At 48.7% G+C, this 18,102-nt stretch overlaps 2 protein-coding genes across 6 annotated transcripts in view; one reads left to right on the top strand and one right to left on the bottom strand.

Moving 5' to 3' along the window:
* Positions 1-5,627, top strand: part of Gpr89a (G protein-coupled receptor 89A) — a 40,181-nt gene extending 34,554 nt beyond the window's left edge. For 2 of the 4 annotated variants that reach the window (XM_006982597.4, XM_076574622.1), the window contains exons 11-14: positions 855-950; positions 3,376-3,465; positions 4,219-4,284; positions 5,109-5,627. In XM_006982597.4, coding sequence (XP_006982659.1) covers positions 855-950; positions 3,376-3,465; positions 4,219-4,284; positions 5,109-5,315 — 459 coding nt within the window. In that variant the 3' untranslated portion in view covers positions 5,316-5,627. Of the gene's footprint in view, positions 1-854; positions 988-1,034; positions 2,009-3,375; positions 3,466-4,218; positions 4,285-4,884; positions 5,063-5,108 lie in introns of those variants that run through there. The other 2 variants (XM_042279561.2, XM_042279562.2) reach the window with 2 other exon arrangements.
* Positions 5,628-6,239: 612 nt separating this feature from the next.
* Pdzk1 (PDZ domain containing 1) overlaps positions 6,240-18,102 on the bottom strand; it is a 31,964-nt gene continuing 20,101 nt past the window's right edge. For both annotated transcript variants that reach the window (XM_076574620.1, XM_076574621.1), the window contains exons 4-9: positions 15,845-15,981; positions 14,638-14,833; positions 13,303-13,499; positions 8,033-8,257; positions 7,404-7,694; positions 6,240-6,602 (exon numbers count right to left, since the gene is read on the bottom strand). In XM_076574620.1, the coding sequence (XP_076430735.1) occupies positions 6,549-6,602; positions 7,404-7,694; positions 8,033-8,257; positions 13,303-13,499; positions 14,638-14,833; positions 15,845-15,981 (1,100 nt within the window). In that variant the 3' untranslated portion in view covers positions 6,240-6,548. The remainder of the gene's footprint in view (positions 6,603-7,403; positions 7,695-8,032; positions 8,258-13,302; positions 13,500-14,637; positions 14,834-15,844; positions 15,982-18,102) is intronic.

Raw genomic sequence — 18,102 nt, 5'->3', positions numbered from 1 at the left:
CTCGAACTCACAAAGATCCGCCTGCCTCTGCCTCCCAAGTGCTGGGATTAAAGGCGTGCGCCACCACGCCCGGCTGCGCGTGACTCTTTACAGAAATAAATATGGGATAGAAACTCGTTTGCCTGTGTGTGAATGGACAAAATAGATTTTCTATTCATGTTTTAGATTGGGGGTAGAATTAAAATGTATTGTAGGAAATGTCAGCTCTAAGATATGTTCATTAATTCATGTGGAATCATTATTTTATTAAAAACTTTAAATTACGTGTGTGTGTGTGTGTGTGTGTGTGTGTGTGTGTGTCCAGGTACATGTGACATGTGGCATGTGTGGTGGTGTGGGGCGTTTACCCACTACCCCCACAGCTTCCCAGAGTTTTCTTGAGTGCGAGCAGCAGGAAATATTAGATAGAAGGATTTATAGTGGAGAATCTTGCGGAGATAAACAGATAGAAAATAAAGGATAGCCTCGAGAGGGCCTGGAACCTATTCCAATGGGCCCGGACTGTCTCTGGTCCAGGGTTTTTATAGAGACGCCAAGGGGTGGAGCAAAAGACCTCCTCCCCCAGCACAGCCAAGTGCAGGCCATCTCAGACACCTGCACTCAGGCCCGTGGTCCTGATCATCCTCTATTCGGACCTGCTGGGTAAAGCCACGAGGAACCCCAGAACGGGCTCCCACATGGTGGTCAGAGGAAAACTTGCAGGGGTCAATTCTTGCCTTCCACCATGTGAATCCCAGGGATCAAATCTGAGTGGTCAGCCTTGAGGGCAGGTGCCTTTGTCCCCAAGCTGTTGGGGGGGTGTCACTCTGAGACAGTGATAAAAGGTGTGCTAACACAAAGCTCCATCTCTGCAGGCGACCATCAATATTGTTCTTGATCGAGTTGGGAAGACTGACCCTGTCACCAGAGGCATTGAGATCACTGTGAATTACCTGGGGATCCAGTTCGATGTAAGAGCCACTCTACATCCTAGTTTGCTTCCTTCAGGTCCAGTCGCCCTAGCTCGACCCTCAGCTTTTAATCCTGAACTTCAGGTCCAGTCGCCCCAGCTCAACCCTCGGCTTTTAACCCTGAACTTCAGGTCCAGTCGCCACAGCTCGACCCTCGGGTTTTAACCCCTGAACTTCAGGTCCATTGTCCTCTGTGTGTTGACAGCTCCCATGGCCCATCTGTAAACATCAGGTTTAGCTTTCTTATTGTAAAGCCATAAGCAGTGACAGGATGCTACCTGCTGCTGCGGGTCCTCCTCAGCCTGTCCTCAGCCAGCCCACAGCATGCCCACAGCCAGCTACCACTGGCCAGTTTCTTTCCACCAAGTATTCAGATCTTCCTCTGTGATACTCAGTGAACTCTTCAAACTCACAATTCACCTTTGATCTCCTGGTAGAAAATTAACAACTAATTAGTGTTCTGAAATAGTTTCACTATAAGAAACGACCTTTGTCGGTCGAGTAAGGTGGACCTTGGACTGAAGTTGAATTGTCATCTATGCACAAAGTTGATTTGTTTTTGTTTTTTTAATCATTTCTCCCTATTTCATAAAACCAGGCATAAACAAGCCTTATCTCAAGTTCAGTGGTTTTCCTAGTGTAACGTGGTTTTCAGATCACGTCATTCAGGCCGATGGACACTCTGGTAGTAACACCGGTGTCACATTCTTTGTCCTTGGTGGAGCCTAGATGAGGGTATGTGTCACCCTTGGTCTCCATCTCAGCGTAGCCTGTCTCCCATCTCCGGGGCAGCTAAGATAAAATGCGCAAGCCAACTGAGCCGCAGGCCCGCAGGAGCAGCGCCGGGCACGCTTTGGTTCTTCTCACTGCATAGCACAGGTGCCTCCAGTCCGCAGTCCTCACTGTGCAAAAGAGGAGGGTGCTGTGGATGATCCTCCCTTCACCCTGTTTCTTAATGAGGGTCTCTCGCTGAACTTGGGACTTGACATTTCAGCCTCACAGACTCTGCCTGGCCCTAGCTCCCAATGCTGTTGATATGGGCACACCTAGCCTTGCCCAGCTTTTACATGAGTGCTTGGAATTTCAGCTCAAGACCTGTGGCTTTTACAGCTTTCTTACCACTGAGCCATCTCCCCAACCATGAAAGTACATATTTTTAATGATAGGTCAACAGTGTATTCTTTCTACAAGTGATGGATCAAGGCATCTTTCTTCAGGTCATGTGGAATTCCAGTGGTCCATGTGCTTTATTGTTGATGCCTCTGTGGTTTTCTCATTTAAATATCACTCGACTTTCTGGGCTTCCTGGGAGTGGTGGCACTCAGGAGGCAGAGGTAGGGAATCTCTGAATTCAAGGCAGCCTGGACTGTAGAGCAAGTTCCAGGCTAGGCAGGACTACACAGTGAAATCCATCTCAAAAACAAATGTTTTCTTTACTGCACTACACTTTTAGAAGTGAGCGCTCTGAGGCTGCTCACTTTTATCTGTTCCTGCCTGATTCATCTCCTTCCTCCATGTTCACACTTCTGAATAAATAACAAGCCTTTTAGATGTTGGTAAAGCCTTGGCATCACGTACCTGAGAACAGAGTCAAGCACAGGTTCCCAAAACTGCTTCACCCTGTCAGGCAGTACTGGAGGAAAGAGCTCCATTGTGTGGTTCAAGTGAACTTCACCAAGAATCCCCGTGTAGTCATACTGTGATGTCGTTGTCCTTTTCTCCTCATCCACAGCATTGAAAACAATCAGGGTGCACTGAGTTCACCTTAGTCCCTCATTCTCATCCTCACAGTGGGGCCATCTCATCAGCTGTGGGTTTCCTCACAGTGGGGCCATCTCATCAGCAATGGGTTTTCTCACAGTAGGACCATGTCATCAGCTGTGGGTTTCCTCACAGTAGGACCATCTCATCAGCTGTGGGTTTCCTCACAGTAGGACCATGTCATCAGCTGTGGGTTTTCTCACAGTAGGACCATCTCATCAGCTGTGGGTTTCCTCACAGTAGGACCATGTCATCAGCTGTGGGTTTTCTCACAGTAGGACCATCTCATCAGCTGTGGGTTTTCTCACAGTAGGACCATGTCATCAGCTGTGGGTTTCCTCACAGTGGGGCCATCTCATCAGCTGTGGGTTTCCTCACAGTGGGGCCATCTCATCAGCTGTGGGTTTTCTCATTAGTGTTTGTTTTTTTTCCCCCTCACTTCTCTGTACTTGCTTTCTTTGACCCTTAAGACTTAAGTCTGCTCATTAAGGGATCCAATGTAGTCTTCCCATAGGTATCTACCACCTATAGGTATTTGTTTCAAAACTGACCAGGAAGAACCTAATGAAATTCCTTCTCCTGGTCACAGAAGTCATCAGCAATCACATTAGCTCTCTGCTCTGCCTGGAAATGTAATGGCCTGTTCTTCCTGTTCTGATGGCAGGTGAAGTTCTGGTCTCAACATATTTCTTTCATTCTGGTTGGAATAATCATTGTCACATCCATCAGAGGACTGCTGATCACTCTTACCAAGGTATGTCGCACTACAGTGTTTAAAAGGCCTTATTTAATTATGTGACTTCTGAATTAGATCCTACACAATAGTGTGAACAACTCAGAGGACATCCAGAAAAATGGAAAGACTGTTAAGCTTCTCTGTAAATTGTGGGTAAGACATCGTCTACCAGCCACAGATCATTCCAAAGGTAATAGAGACAAGGGATCCATTCTGTCCGTTGAGCTGTCATACTGTCTATAGCCAAACTTGGCACGTGGTATTCAGCAGCTACTTAGAAAAACCAAAACGACAGGCCGACGTTCAAGGCTGGAATGATTGTAAGTCACGTGTGAGGGAGATCAGAACACTCAGCAAGACCACGTGGTGGTGAGAAGTGGATCCTCTCTGGTAGAGGAGACAAACACTGAGAAGAGAAATTAGGAGGAAGGGACTCCCGACATCTAGCACAATCTGGGAAGAAAGAGTTCAGGAGCCCCTGACAGCTGCAGGTGTGGCCCAGAATTGCTGTTTAGTGTTGTGTGGTGATGTGGAATCATAGTTCTGGAGTTTAACAGCAGGGTTACTTTGTGTCACACGTAAAACCACCAACCATCTGGGGGCGGGGAGGCTGGTGGTTCTTATATTTTAAATCCCTCTCTGGGGATTTAAATGTCTGAACTTGCTACACTTTTTGTGCCATGAAAGAGATGCTATTAAGGGCTAATCATGTGGTGTGGTGTTCATGACAAGATCTGCCTGTACCCCTGAGTTCCTCTCCTCTCTCCACAGTTCTTCTATGCCATATCCAGCAGTAAGTCCTCCAATGTCATTGTCCTGCTCCTAGCACAGATAATGGTAAGTGTAACGATCTGCCGTTGTGTCTACAGCTGTAAAATGCCAAAAAACGGGGTTCTGTCGGGGAGGGGTTTCGTTGTTTGAGACAAGGTCTTGTAGTCCATGCTGGCCTCAAGTTTTCTATGTAGTGAAGGGTGGCCTTGAACTCCTGAGCTGTTTCTGCTTCCCAAGTGCTGGGATTTCAGGCATGCAGCCCCACACCTAGCTTGGAAATGTTTGCGGGGAGGGGGGCACATGTGTTTGTGTATACACACGAGTCTAGTTGCCCCTGGAGTTGAAGTCACAGGCAGTTGTAAGCCACCCAGTGTCTGCTGGGAACCAAACTTGGGTTATCTGCAAAGGCAGTGCGTGCACAGATAACCACTGAGCCATCCCTCCAGCTCAGAAATATTTGTTTCAGTTGGGCCAGTATGTATGGTGGTTGCTTCCAGGCCTGATGACCTAAGTTCAGTACCCAGACCCACCTGGTAGGAGAAGCAACTCCGGCAAGTTGTCCTCTGATTACATGCACACCCACACACCCATGTGCACAAATAATTTAGGAATTTTCATTCGTGTGTATGGGTGTTTTACCTACATGTGTGTGCCTGGTACCCACAGAGGCCAGAAGAGGATGTTCAGCAACCTGGAACTCGAGGTACAGATGGCTGTGAGCCACCATGGGGGTGCTAGGAATCAAGCCAGGGTCCTCTGAAAAGGCAGCCAGTCTTAACCACTGTACTCTCCAGCCCCAATAAATAATTTTAAAATAATATAACGTTTGCTCTGGCCTGCCCCTGGAAACACTCGGGGTAGCGTCTGGATGAACCGGCTCCCCTTTGCAGGGCATGTACTTCGTCTCTTCTGTGCTGCTGATCCGAATGAGCATGCCCCCCGAGTACCGGACCATCATCACGGAAGTCCTTGGGGAGCTTCAGTTCAACTTCTACCACCGCTGGTTTGACGTCATCTTCCTCGTCAGTGCCCTCTCCAGCATCCTCTTCCTCTACCTGGCTCACAAGCAGGCACCAGAGAAGCATATGGCACCCTGACTTAGACCTCTGCAGACTGAGGAAGGAGACACAGCGGGCCCACCTGGGCCTTCAATTCTGTGAGCAGAGGAGCTGCCGGGGCGGTTTATTCTGCACCCGGCACTGGCCTTCCTCCTCCTGCGGCAGTGCCGGAGTCAGAAGGCGCTCCCACGGAGGCACGGGAGGGAGAGAGCCCGCAGCCTTCTGCAGGGAGCATGCGTGGGCCTGAGGCCGTGCACGCGTGGAGGGTGAGGGTCGGGCATGAGGATACCCTGTGCTCCTCAGGTGGCTTCCCTCCAAAAATTGAGTAAAATCAGAGTTTGTGACACTGTGGCCTTGAGTTCACTTATCAAGCCTGGCGTGGCGTGCTAGGTTATTGTGGTCTAACATCAAATGCATCCCTCTTCACCCAACTTTACCCCATAAAAATAACCAAAAGGTCGTTTGTTCTTTTTGGGAAAGGGATGATAGACAACTGAAACAGATTTTACCAAAAGATTTTAGGTATGCCTTTTTTTAAATTTCCTTTTAAATTAGTGAAGAGTGGATGCCTTACACTAACCCAGTGGTGGAGTTTCAGGCTGTCTTTCCCTCTGCCTCCTCTCGCGTTGTGTGGGGAGACAGTGAGTAGCTGTTAGCTGCAACAGCCCTCTCCTGTCCTAGAATACACGCTCTCTGACCGTAAAAGGAAGGCGATGTTTTTTAATACTCAAATGCAATATAAGAAAATTCTGCAATGTATTGCCTGGAAGTCTCCTTTTCTTACTAAGGTCATAGTGTGTACTTTGTCATGTTGGGCTTCTAGAAATGAAATATGCAAATGAAAAGCATGAACTGTTCATACAGAACACTATTCAAATCCAGATCCCCTTAGCCAACTCCCAAAGCACTTGAATAATGCTCTTAGCTGCAGCATTACTACAGAAGCACACCTCCGACAGGATGTCTGCTTGAAACTTTTATTAGCCACACTCACACATACACAAATGAATCATCTCTGGTGCTCAAGATGCGTACAGAAGAGGTTTCATCAGCAAAAATGGAAAGTTGTACTTGGGCAGATATCACATAGAAAGAACCTGGCCACTCCCTCCAGCTAAATTGAGCAGCCCTTACAAAGGCAGACCGACCGACCGACACGTGGAATGAGTGATTCTAGAGGTCTAATGAGGCCAGCAGGGAGCGCCTTCCTTGGAAAGGCAGCTCCTGGACATGTAAGAGGAATTCAGTAGCCAAAACCAACGTTAGTTCTCATCACATCTCTGTGTCTTCAGAGTTGGAAGAAGAATGTGAGGCTGTGCTGTGAGTCTGTGGAAAAGAAAAATGGGCAGAGTGTGAGCAGCAGGAGAGCCTGGCCTGCGTCAGGGAGGAGAGCCGTGCACTCCTAGAAGACATGGTCTGACATCGCTGCTTGGCTTCCTACTTAACGCAAAATGAAGTTCTCGTCTATATATATATGACTGTATATGTGTATATATGTAATCCGTTTTCTATAAGACCACTAAGCACCATAATTGACATTACTAATCTATCAGTAGAATTAATACAGTGGAAAGGAAAAGTGTAGTGAGACTTTTCATCAGAAACCTGACTCCGGTAAATTTCCTTTTATGAACTTGGCCATCAATTCATTTTTGAATCTCAAGTTCATCTATGAAGAAAAAGTTGACTAGAAAAAATATTGTCCTAACTGTCTCTGTGTGTTTACTCACTGTGAGCCAGGCACTGTTCAAATACTTTTATTCTGAAAACGGTTGTACACATCATCCCTGTTTTATAGGTAGGCAAGCTAAAGCACAGAGCCAGGAAATCCGCTGATAGGCGGCAGAACCAAGCTGGTTCTTCTGATGGTCTCCATCATGATTCTGATAAAATCTTCATTTACTGATTGCCAGCCGCGTGCTAAGAAAATAACCTCATGAGCCACAATCCCAGCACTCAGGAGGCTGAGACAAGAGGGTGGCGAGTTCTAGATCAGCCTGGGCTCCACACTGAGGCCACATTTCTAAGAAGACAATAAATTTGTCCTCATCCTACCTCCTCTCCTCCCAAACCCTGACAGGTTGGTCGCCCTGTGTTCCGACTCCCGAGAAGCAGGTCACCACTTACTCGTTCTCTTGCCGTATGGGGGTCAAGCTCTGACTCTGCTGACATTCCTCCTCTGTCCTCAGAACAGGCGTCCAGGGGGTCAGCCATGGAGGAAAAGATGGGGATTTTCTTAGCTTGGAAGTAGTTGTAGGCCTTCTTTCCACAGACCAGGAGAGTGACGTGCTCCCCGCTGCTCTTGATCCTGTCCACCACTTTCTCGTAGGGTTCCTCCTGCACGCTCTCCCCGTTCACTTCAATGATGACGTCCTCGTCCTCCAGCCCAGCCTTGTCCGCAGGGCCACCCTCCTGTACCTGTGAGCACAAGTTCTGAGTGTCAGAGTTCCAAACATGGGTGAGAGTGTGCCCGGCAGCTTCCCTCCTGAAAACATAACCACACCTTTCTCCTTGAGGGGCCACACCCCCTCTACCCCACACACTGGCCAAGCACCATACTGAACATCTTTGGGCTGGAGGCATCTGGCCCCCATCTTGTGATCCCAACTTGAGAGCGGCAGAGGTCTCACTGGCTGTCCCTACAGGGTACAGGCACTGTGACATGCACAAAAGCGGACGGTAGCATTTCTGGAGGTGGGGCATGTGACTGACTAGTCCTCCAACTCCCGGCTGCTGGGAGCAGTTCCCATACAGACCTCTTTGACATAGGAGCCTGGCTGACCCCGAATGGCATTCAGGTGGAAACCATAGCTGTCGTCGACTTTAATCAGTCTACAGAGCTTGGGTTTATGGTCCCCCGCATCCTCCACAGTGTCTGGACTTGTGGCCTCCAGAGGAGCAGCCACAGGAGCTGCAGCTTCCCCGACAGAACCATTGGGCAGTTCTTGACTTTGGCAGTAGAGAAGTGGAGAAAAACGAGCCTGTTGAAAACAAAGGGGAAAAAATACATGTATGAGCAGTTACACTTCATTAAACATGATGACTTAATACACAGGGTGCCATACATGTCTGATTGTAGACTCTGAAGTTTCTCTGCCACAGCCAGAGAAGGCAGAAATATGTATCCACACACATACAAGTGCATAAGATAGAATAGCATAGAGTTCTGTACCAAACCCCAAAGCTAGCTAACGAAATACTAGCTTAGCTCCACAAAAGCAGGCAGATCACTGAACATGGCCTACACTCCTCCGTGGGGAACACTTCTAAGGGGCTAAGCCAAGTCCTGCTGTCCCCTGCCTTTCAGTACAATTGTCTTCAAGCACATTATATAAACTAAAAGACAGCTGGGCAGTGGTAGAGCACACCTTTAATCCCAGCACTCGGGAGGCAGAGGCAGGTGGATCTCTGTGAGTTCCAGGCCAGCCTGGTCTACAGTTCTAGTTCCAGGACAGCCAGGGCTACACAGAGAAACCCTGTCTTAAAAAACCAAGAGACAAACCATTTTTGTGACTAACAGAAGACTCAAAGACATCAGAAAAGACCGACTCCACACACTAAAAACGGGAGAGGTGACCACATGCAGCAGCAACGGTGAATTCCGTCCCTCAGCTGCTCGGCATCTCTAGGGCTGGCATCAGTAATGCCAACTTACTTGGCTGTTTACTGGAATTATCTTAGCTCTTCTCTCAAGCCACGCTTCCTCCCGTCTGTAAATACTCGGGTGCCTCTCACTTGCATGGCCACGAAGAAAGCAATAGCCATGGTCTCGAATAGAGAGAACAGGAAACGAACTGTTTTCTTTATTCTGATGCCTTTGTGTAGTTATCCTAGGAACACCTCTAACTCTGAGGCAGCCCCACTGGCCTGAAGCTCACCCAGGGGTTTAGCCTGGCCTGCCAAGCACGCCCCAGGGGACTGTCTTTGCCTCCCCAGCACTGACAGTTTTGTGTCACCAGGCTTGGCATTTGAGTACAGGTCCTGGGGGTCAAACTCAAGTCCTCACTCTTTCAAGGTAAGCACTTCATCAATTGAGCTAAATCCCCATCCCCGATTTTTTTAAAAATTTGTATTTTAATAGAGTTCACTTAGCTGGCTGAGGATTTTGCCCGAGCTGGGGGCTAGATTTGGGTGTGCTCTGGACCTGCTCAGCAGTTAAATTGAGGTCAGCAGGTGTCCAGACATTTGTTAGAAGGCGGAGGCCATCAAGCAATGAGGAACACTGTCCACCTCGTCACTGTGGATGCTCAGCAAGTGTGAAATGTGGGGTTCGTCTGCCTTCCTGCCTGCCTGGCAGCTCAGCCCCATGCAGCCCCAGAGATGTGTTTACAAATGCTCCACTGCAGAGGCTAGAAGATGTGGGAACTCACCGGTGACTCATCACTCACCCAAGTCCCCCTGAGCTCTCCCCTGAGCTCTCCCAGCACGCAGAGCAGCTCTGCCTGCCTGGGGACGAACCCCTGGCTTCAGAGTGCCCAGCATGGAAGAAGAAACAGGACGGCTTTTATCCCTCTCTGGAGCACTCGGGAATCTAGCCCCGTCAGGAATCGTTAAAGGTGTTTGACTTACTACTGTATCTCAGATCCGTCCCACCCCCATGCCAGCCCGTGAAGCCCACCTTGCAGAGTGGGCAGACTCCCCTCAAGTTAACCGAAACTGGGAAGATTTCGCTGACATCATTCTATCACAGATTTTGTTCCTCAGGAGTTACAACAAAACCCTCAGAGTGCAGCATCAATGTACAACATCAAACAGGCCTTGCGGAAGTCAAGTTGTCCCCATTTCTAACAGCTACAGAAATAGCTCCCTGGAGCTTCAGTATGGGAACAGCCTTTCAAATTATTTTCTTGAAAAAAGGTGAGCAAGCATGCACTCAGCTGGGCAGTAATGAGGATTCACTGCCTGCCAACCTTTTACATTCTCAAGGCTGCTCCTCTCCTCGGAAGCCTGTCCTGCTTCAGGGTGGCACCCAGTGTTGTCCCATCCCCTCCGTCACCACCTTTTTGGTTGCAGGACTTTGTCAGAATAGGTTCTCAGAACTGGACACAATATGAATTCAGTGGTCATACATGGGAGACATCCACATGTTCAATGGTCATACACGGGAGACATCCACATGTTCAATGACCATACACGGGAAACATCCACATGTTCAATGGTCATACACGGGAGACATCCACATGTTCAATGGTCATTCATGGGAGACATCCATATGTTCAATGGTCATTCATGGGAGACATCCACATGTTCAATGGTCATTCATGGGAGACATCCACATGTTCAATGGTCATACACGGGAGACATCCACATGTTCAATGGTCATTCATGGGAGACATCCACATGTTCAATGGTCATACATGGGAGACATCCACATGTTCATTGACCATACATGGGAGACATCCACATGTTCAATGGTCATTCATGGGAGACATCCACATGTTCAATGGTCATACACGGGAGACATCCACATGTTCATTGACCATACATGGGAGACATCCACATGTTCAATGGTCATTCATGGGAGACATCCACATGTTCAATGGTCATACACGGGAGACATCCACATGTTCAATGGTCATACACGGGAGACATCCACATGTTCAATGGTCATACACGGGAGACATCCACATGTTCATTGACCATACATGGGAGACATCCACATGTTCAATGGTCATTCATGGGAGACATCCACATGTGCTAAATGTTAACTAAATTAGTCCTTTCCCTGCCCCTCATGCTACCTTACAACCAAAAAAGCTGGAGCTCAGGACCGCTTACCCATGATTCCATTACTAGTGCTTCCATGGCTGGTCTGACCGACTACCTCTAGAAGTCAATTAATGTAACCTTAAATTGTTTTGTTTTGTTTGGGGGGGCAGCTTTTTGGAGTACCAAATATGTTCTCGACATTTCATATTCAGTTTACTTTCAAGTTAGACTAGTACTTAAAAGCATCTCTAGTTCGTCTTGTTCATTTTTATTCCTCCTAATCTGATTAGGAGGGTGTGTGACAGCTATCAACCCAGCCCCTGGCTAGATATTTTGAATGTTAATCACATCCTCCTGTCAATTACTCACCATTCCTTTAAATCCTCTGAAAATACATTAAACATGTCTCCATCCCAATGTAATAAATCAGGATGGGAACAAGTAGTGTGTGTGTGTGTGTGTGTGTGTGTGTGTGTGTGTGTGTGTGTGTGTGTGTACACACCATTAGAGACTTCTGTCCAGGTTGACATTATCCCAATACCAGAGATTCTCTAGGTATGATTATTCAACTAGCTAACAAATCCATTCTTTTTCTCCATCCGATTAATTATTTAATCTTGTTTACAAAGGTATCTTGAAAAATCTAATCAAGATTTAGGAGAACATGTGTGGTCTGATGAATTGAATCGGAGAACTTGAGTTCAAATACTCTGCTAAGTCATTCAGTGTCCAAGTTTAGTTTCCAAGCTATAAGAAGAGGCCAGTGTTACCACCCATACTCTTCCTCCCTCTGCCATGCCCCAAGGTGCTTCCATTACTGCGTAACACACAGAAGACCATTACCTATCCCTGTGGCCAACATTCAGCAAGGCAGATGGCCCCCAGACATCTGCTAAACTGGACTGGACCCCAGCTCTCGTGATAAAGCATTATCAAATGTTGGGAGCAGAGTTGCTCAGTGGTTAGGACCACATGCCCCTCTTGCAAAGGACCCGTTTGGTTCCCAGCACTCACATCAAACAGTTTACTGTTGCCTGTAACTCCAGCTCCAGGGGACCCAGCACCCTCCTCTGGACCCTGTGAGTACCTGCTCTTGTGTACACATGCCCACACACAACCACACACATACACGGTTTAAAAGTAATAGCATCTTTTCTAAAAAGCCTTAACACACGCGAACAGCTATTACAACAAGAAGAGGGAGTGTGGCTCTTGGTGATGTTTCCACTGTGTTCACTGAGGACAACGTGAAGGAGAATTCCAGGACTGTGGCCAGGTGGGAATGCTGCAGGTCCAGCAGTTCCTCTAGGGCGAACTGTAGCCTAACGAGGGATTCCTTCTCATTTCGGACATTCTGATAAACAAGTTGGAATATATTAGCAAAATCTGTTCTTCATCAACCAAAGGGCTACATGCTGTCGCACAGCATCTGAGGCCCTGAACTCACTGTAACCTGCCTGTTTCCACAAGTGTATTTTTTAGGCCTTGATTTATACCTTTCTTTCTTCTGTTACTATAAAAACCCCATTGAACTGCCTCCACGTTGGAACATGGTGGGACCTAGGATAACCTAAATCTGTGTTCTCAGACCATGGTCCCTCAAATTTAACTCCAAATAAATTCTTCTTCCTTCTGAGGTGAGAGCTGTGATTCTGCATCATCGACAGCAATAAACTAATCAACTTTTCCAGATCTTTACTCAAGACTGAGGAAGCCTGCTGACCAGCAACAGTGTCACATCCGCTCTCGGGGCTGGAGAAATGGCTCAGAGGTTAAGAGCGCTCACCTCTTGCAGAGGACCCAAGTTCGGTTCCCAGTACTCACAACAGGCGGCTCACAACCTCCCGTAACTCCAGCCCCAGGAGATCTGATGCCCGCTTCTGACCCCGGCATGTACACGCACATACATAATGCAGACTCGCACGTACATACATGCCGACTCGCACATAAAAATGAATCTAAAACCAAATAAATCCATCTACGCCTGTGCCAGCTCTGAGAAGTCCGGGCCGCCTCTGTCCAGTTTGAGATTCCTATTCTTCATAGCTTATCCCAGATCAGCAAGAGTCATTCTTCAGCTGATTTACAAATTCAAAGTTTTTAGTCCAGGAATTTCTAACTCATTTAACACTCTCCTGTCACTACCAGTTTGAGCCACAGCCTGGCCTTAATGGTTGTTATGCCCCTTCCAGGCTGAAGGACAAAGGACTCAGCTCCTAGTCAGAGGGCGTGAGTGAAGGAGCCCCGCCCTAGTGCATGAATATGTGCGTGAATATACATCCTTATATGGAATACATGCATTCCAGAAATTACTTACCAGTCCATAGATGCTGTCCGCCTCTTTGTCCACCACCAGCAGTGTGGTCTGCTCTCCGCCCTCCTTGATCATTTCCACTACACTGTCGTGATCGAGGCCTTCCACGGACACGCCATTGACAGCGACCACCAAGTCGTTGTTCTTCAAGCCAGCTGCCTCGGCTGGACTTCCAGGTTCTATGTCCTTGGTGATCTGACCTACCCTCCCCACACAAAGCAAAGTCACCAGGAAAGCCCCCGAGCAAATACGAGCTGGGGTCTCTGCTGGATCCCTGGGCCTGAAGAAATCGGTATCAAGGCATGCTGAATCCTACTCCCCCAGTCTCTCTGCACCCCAGGGCCCCTACAGATCTACTCTCTAGCCTGTTCCTGGAGCAAACCCAGCCTCAAACCATGAGAGGGTCTTAAAAGACTGGGAACCTGGTGTTTACTAAAAGCGTCTGATGGTTACTTTCGACAAAGTGGCGGGCTAAGAAGTTCCTAGGAAGTCCGTGGGCATCCTTGCAGCCACAAATCGTACCCAGCAGGTAAGCCACAGAAGGGAAAGGGGCCAGCACCAGGGAAGTGGAAGCCGGAGGGCCCCAAGTTCAAGGTCAGTCTGTACACGGGGAGACCCTGAGGCAAGAGGCAGGAAGGGGTGCAGAGCACAAAGCCTCCCAGCCTTCGAAGCCAGGCTGGCACTGCCCTATTTGGGGGTCCCCACCTGTGCCCCAACAAGCAAAGTTCAGCCACTAGTCCTCCATAAGCTGATCCAAACTAATAGCAGGAAGGCGAGAATTACTCAAGATAGCCACCTTGGTAAGGGCAAAGGGATCTAGTGACCCCTTCAAGTCTATCTTCAGGGTTTTGAAGTGAGGTTAAGGCTCCACGCACCACCAGCCCATCCTGCCCTCTTCCGAAAGGAGGTCTGATAAGTTGTGAGTCCCTTCTGGATGCCTGCCCCCTTTCCCCACCAAATATTTAGGCTTTCTCTTTTCCCAGCATGAGATTCCTGAGGAAATTTCCAGAGGCTTGCAATGTGCTCAACCTTGTGTTCAAGGCCATTACGTTGGCAACATAAAGTCAGGAAAAGTTGGGGTATTCACATCACAGAAATCAGCAAATGCTCCAAATTCAGATTTCTTTCAGAGAGCCGAGTTAGTCCCGCCGCCTGTCTATCCAGACCCTAAATTCTGCCTGACCACTCCGTTGTGGAAACTGAGACTCCAGCATCAGGCCGCCCAGGGCAATGTGAGCCGCTCTGCCTCCTACTCCCCCAGAGTTCCCTGGCGGGGCTGGAGCTTGGTGAGCCTGCACCATGGATGAGGGACTCGAGGTCTGCAGGCTGGTGCCTCACCTTTCTGTCCAGAGCCTGCCCTCAGGTAGAACCCGTAGCCATTGCTTCCCTTCCTGATCTCCACCACCCGGGGCTGGTGGGGCAGCAGTTTCAGACTGGCCGTTTCCCTCTTGAACTGTGTCTTCTGTTCATCATGGCGCTTGGCAGTCTCCTTGTCCACAAGGAGGAACACGATACGGCTCCCCGCCTTCTTCACCTGCAGCAAGACACACAGATGAGGGCCGGGGGCCTCCACAGAGGACCCTGGGAGGAAGGCTGCCATGCGGCGCAGGCGCAGAAGGCTCGGGTCCGGGGCCTGAGCATGAGCTCTTGCATGCTTCCCCCGGCCTGACTGGTATTTATCCAGCTACTTTGAGGGAAAACAGCCAACCACACAGATGTTAACTGAACTCAAGTGGGAGCCCAAATTCTTAAAGAGCAGAAAGATGTGCGGATGAGAAGGGCCGAATGGGATTTTAGAAAAGAGAGTAAGGGTCAACTTTGGGAGACCATTCTACAGGACAAGAGGTCGGTCGGTGTCCAAGGCTCCATCTGACCCCAACAAGAGAGCCTTTTTACGGTGTCAGCATGCTGGGGGGCCTTCCAACATCCGGCAGGAATGGTTTGTTACCCATGGCCGTCCGGAGTGTGGAAATACTAAATGGACTTGAGGCGTTACCTATAAACTTAATGCTGTATTCTGTTTTGAGTAGTGATGAAATCCATCCCTTGCCGCCCACACCTCCATCCAGAAGGTATCTAGCGTCCTCATCCTTGTGCCCGACACCTGTCAGTCACTGAACGCAGCAGCCACCCGCAGACGGCAAGCAGTAATAAGCCCCGTCTGTGCGCTCTCCTCCTCCCACACACGCCTACAGTAGTTTAATTTACAAGTCGGACACAGTGACTAACAAATAATCAATTACAACAGTGTATTGTAGGAACAGTTGTTTAAACTTATGAACTATCTGTTTCTTCTGGAAGTTTCCATTGCTTTCAGATGGGGTTGACTACAAGTAAACGTGGAAATGGAAACTGAAAGGGGGAGGGGCCGGAGCCCTGTTAGCCCCGCCCATGCCACCAGTGACTGTGCGCTCTCGATACAAACACCTAGAAGATGCTCTCCCGTCACACGCTCATCCAGGCAGGCAGGCGCTGCCACCCACCTCCATCACTTCCGACGGAGTGGACGGGAGGAGAGGGGAGAAAAGCGCCCTTTGAGGATTACCTTCGCCACCACTTCCTCGTGATTGGCGTTCTCTACGTTTTCTCCGTTCACTTCAACCAAGAGATCGTCGGCCAGGACCCCAGCCCTCATGGCCACTCCCTGAGGTGTGATGTCAGTCAGGTACACGCCCTTTTTGCCTGGAAGAAGAGTGGAGAGAGATCCGGAGACCTTCAGAGCTGACTCAGATTGCCCTCTGCCTCGGCTCTCAACTCAGCTACAGCTCCTAGCACGAAGCTGGGCCCTGCTGTTACTCAGCACGGGTCTGTTGGTCTGAAGAGAAAGTCTCAGTCTGACTGAAGGAAAGGCGAGAGTCTCTGTGACAAGCCGGTGAGATGGCTCAGAGGATAAGGCCACCTGATGTCATGTCTGATGACCTGGGTTCAATTCCCAGGTCCACATAGTGGAAGAACAGAACTGTAAGTTGTCCCCTGACCCCACACATTCAGCATGGCACGCATGAACACACACACACACACACACACACACACACACACACACACACGCATGAGCACATGCACACATACACACATCAATGGAAATTTAAAAATAAATGTCTGGCGTTGGCCTCTTGAACCAGTAGTACTGATCCATACCCACGCAGCATCCATCTCTGCAGCTGTACAATTAGAAGTCAATGCTTCTGTTCCTTCCCCTAACATCACATACCACTGGCGTCCACAGACCTCTGCTGCAGCCCAGCAAGGCCGGAGAGAGGAGGAAGAGGAGAAGGAGCACATGTGTGTGGTGTGGTTTAGGTGTGCTAGTAATTCTTTCTAGACGCTAACATTTCCATCTATTCTGAGGGCAGCTTTATACGGCCATCTACAGTACTTGTAAGGAGGAGGAGGACCACCACCAGCTCCTTGAACACTAACAGTTCTCCTGTTGCCTGTTAGAACACAAGGATGGCGCCTTTAAGGTCTCCCTGTGGCTCTCTGGAACAGAGTTAAAAGAACCCGTGATGGGACTTGCCAGCTCTTGACTGGCATCCTCCATGCTCCTGGCCACACATGGCTGTGTTGAACTCAATTCCGTGATGGGAAACTCCTCACCACCCCTAGGAGGTGATAAAAAGCCAGACCTCTCCTTTGTTCTGGGCTCAGAGAAAGCTCGGAGAGCTGACCTCTGAAGAGGCTCCTCTAGCCTCCCCAGTCGTCCTTTTCATGTGGTTAGCTTGTTCATTCACTCTTTCATCCATTTTCTCTCTCTCCTGGCTTCCAAGGGAAGCCTGCCCTTCCCTTTAAGATCCCACCATGTTTGACTCTCCATACATCGCATTGTCTAATGCACCCCACACACACACACACAACCCCATCATGGCCTCGAGACCCTCTCTCATTCTAATAAACCTTATTCCTGGCGGGACTATGTGTCAGCTTCCTCTCCAAGCCAACTGCTGCTTGGCTTCTTATACATTCACCATTATCTTGCAGTTTGTCATTAATAAAACATTCTCTCCATAAAGCTAACAAACCACTCACTGCATGCATCAGCACAAGAGCCCAGTGAGGAGATGGTGAATTTGGACTTTTTAATGTTAATTTGTGTGTGTGGACATACGCACACGCACACTTACATGCACACACACATGATAACATGCATATGGAGGTCAGAGTTGGTTCTCTCCCCCTACCTACCAAGTGGGGCTCTGGGGATTGAACCCAGGTCATCAGGCTTGGCAGCCAGCACCTCTACCCAGTGAGCCAGCTCACCAGCCCTTGTCTTTTGTTTAACACTATTTTACCATTAATAGATTTCTAAAAATACCAAGGTTCTTTGGCCCTCAACACCACTGTGTTTAATAATACAGATGTTTAATAATACTATCTCTCATGGTTTTAATTTCTATCTCTTGCGTAGAAACCTCTGAAAACCATGTTAAATTGTCAAATAGCCTTCTCCTTTGTCTTCCACCAAACACAGCCCACCATCAGTCCTCTCCAGGACCAGAGAGAATGTGGACAGGGGCAACACTAGTGTTCGGTGATGAGCTAGCACTCACCTCATGGCCCTTTCTCGTACTAAAGCTGATTTCTGAAAAGATGTGTCAGCATCTTTCCTGATCCTACCAACCTCCTCTTCTCTGTTTAATAATTAGAGATGGAGCCAACAAGCTGGCCGGTTTCCTAGGAGAAACACTAAAGAATTCCAGTGGACAGTGCAGCATGGTGCATTCCTCTGAAACCACAGAAACAGGGCCTCTAAGACTTTCCAAGGGTCGGGGATTCTCAAGTATGTCCTTCGTGGCATAGGTCAGG

This window comes from Peromyscus maniculatus, chromosome 6 (assembly GCF_049852395.1).
Source record: "Peromyscus maniculatus bairdii isolate BWxNUB_F1_BW_parent chromosome 6, HU_Pman_BW_mat_3.1, whole genome shotgun sequence".
Classification (NCBI taxonomy): domain Eukaryota; kingdom Metazoa; phylum Chordata; class Mammalia; order Rodentia; family Cricetidae; genus Peromyscus; species Peromyscus maniculatus.
Note: the sequence above shows the minus strand (reverse complement) of the source record. Positions and strands in the feature narration are given on the sequence as shown.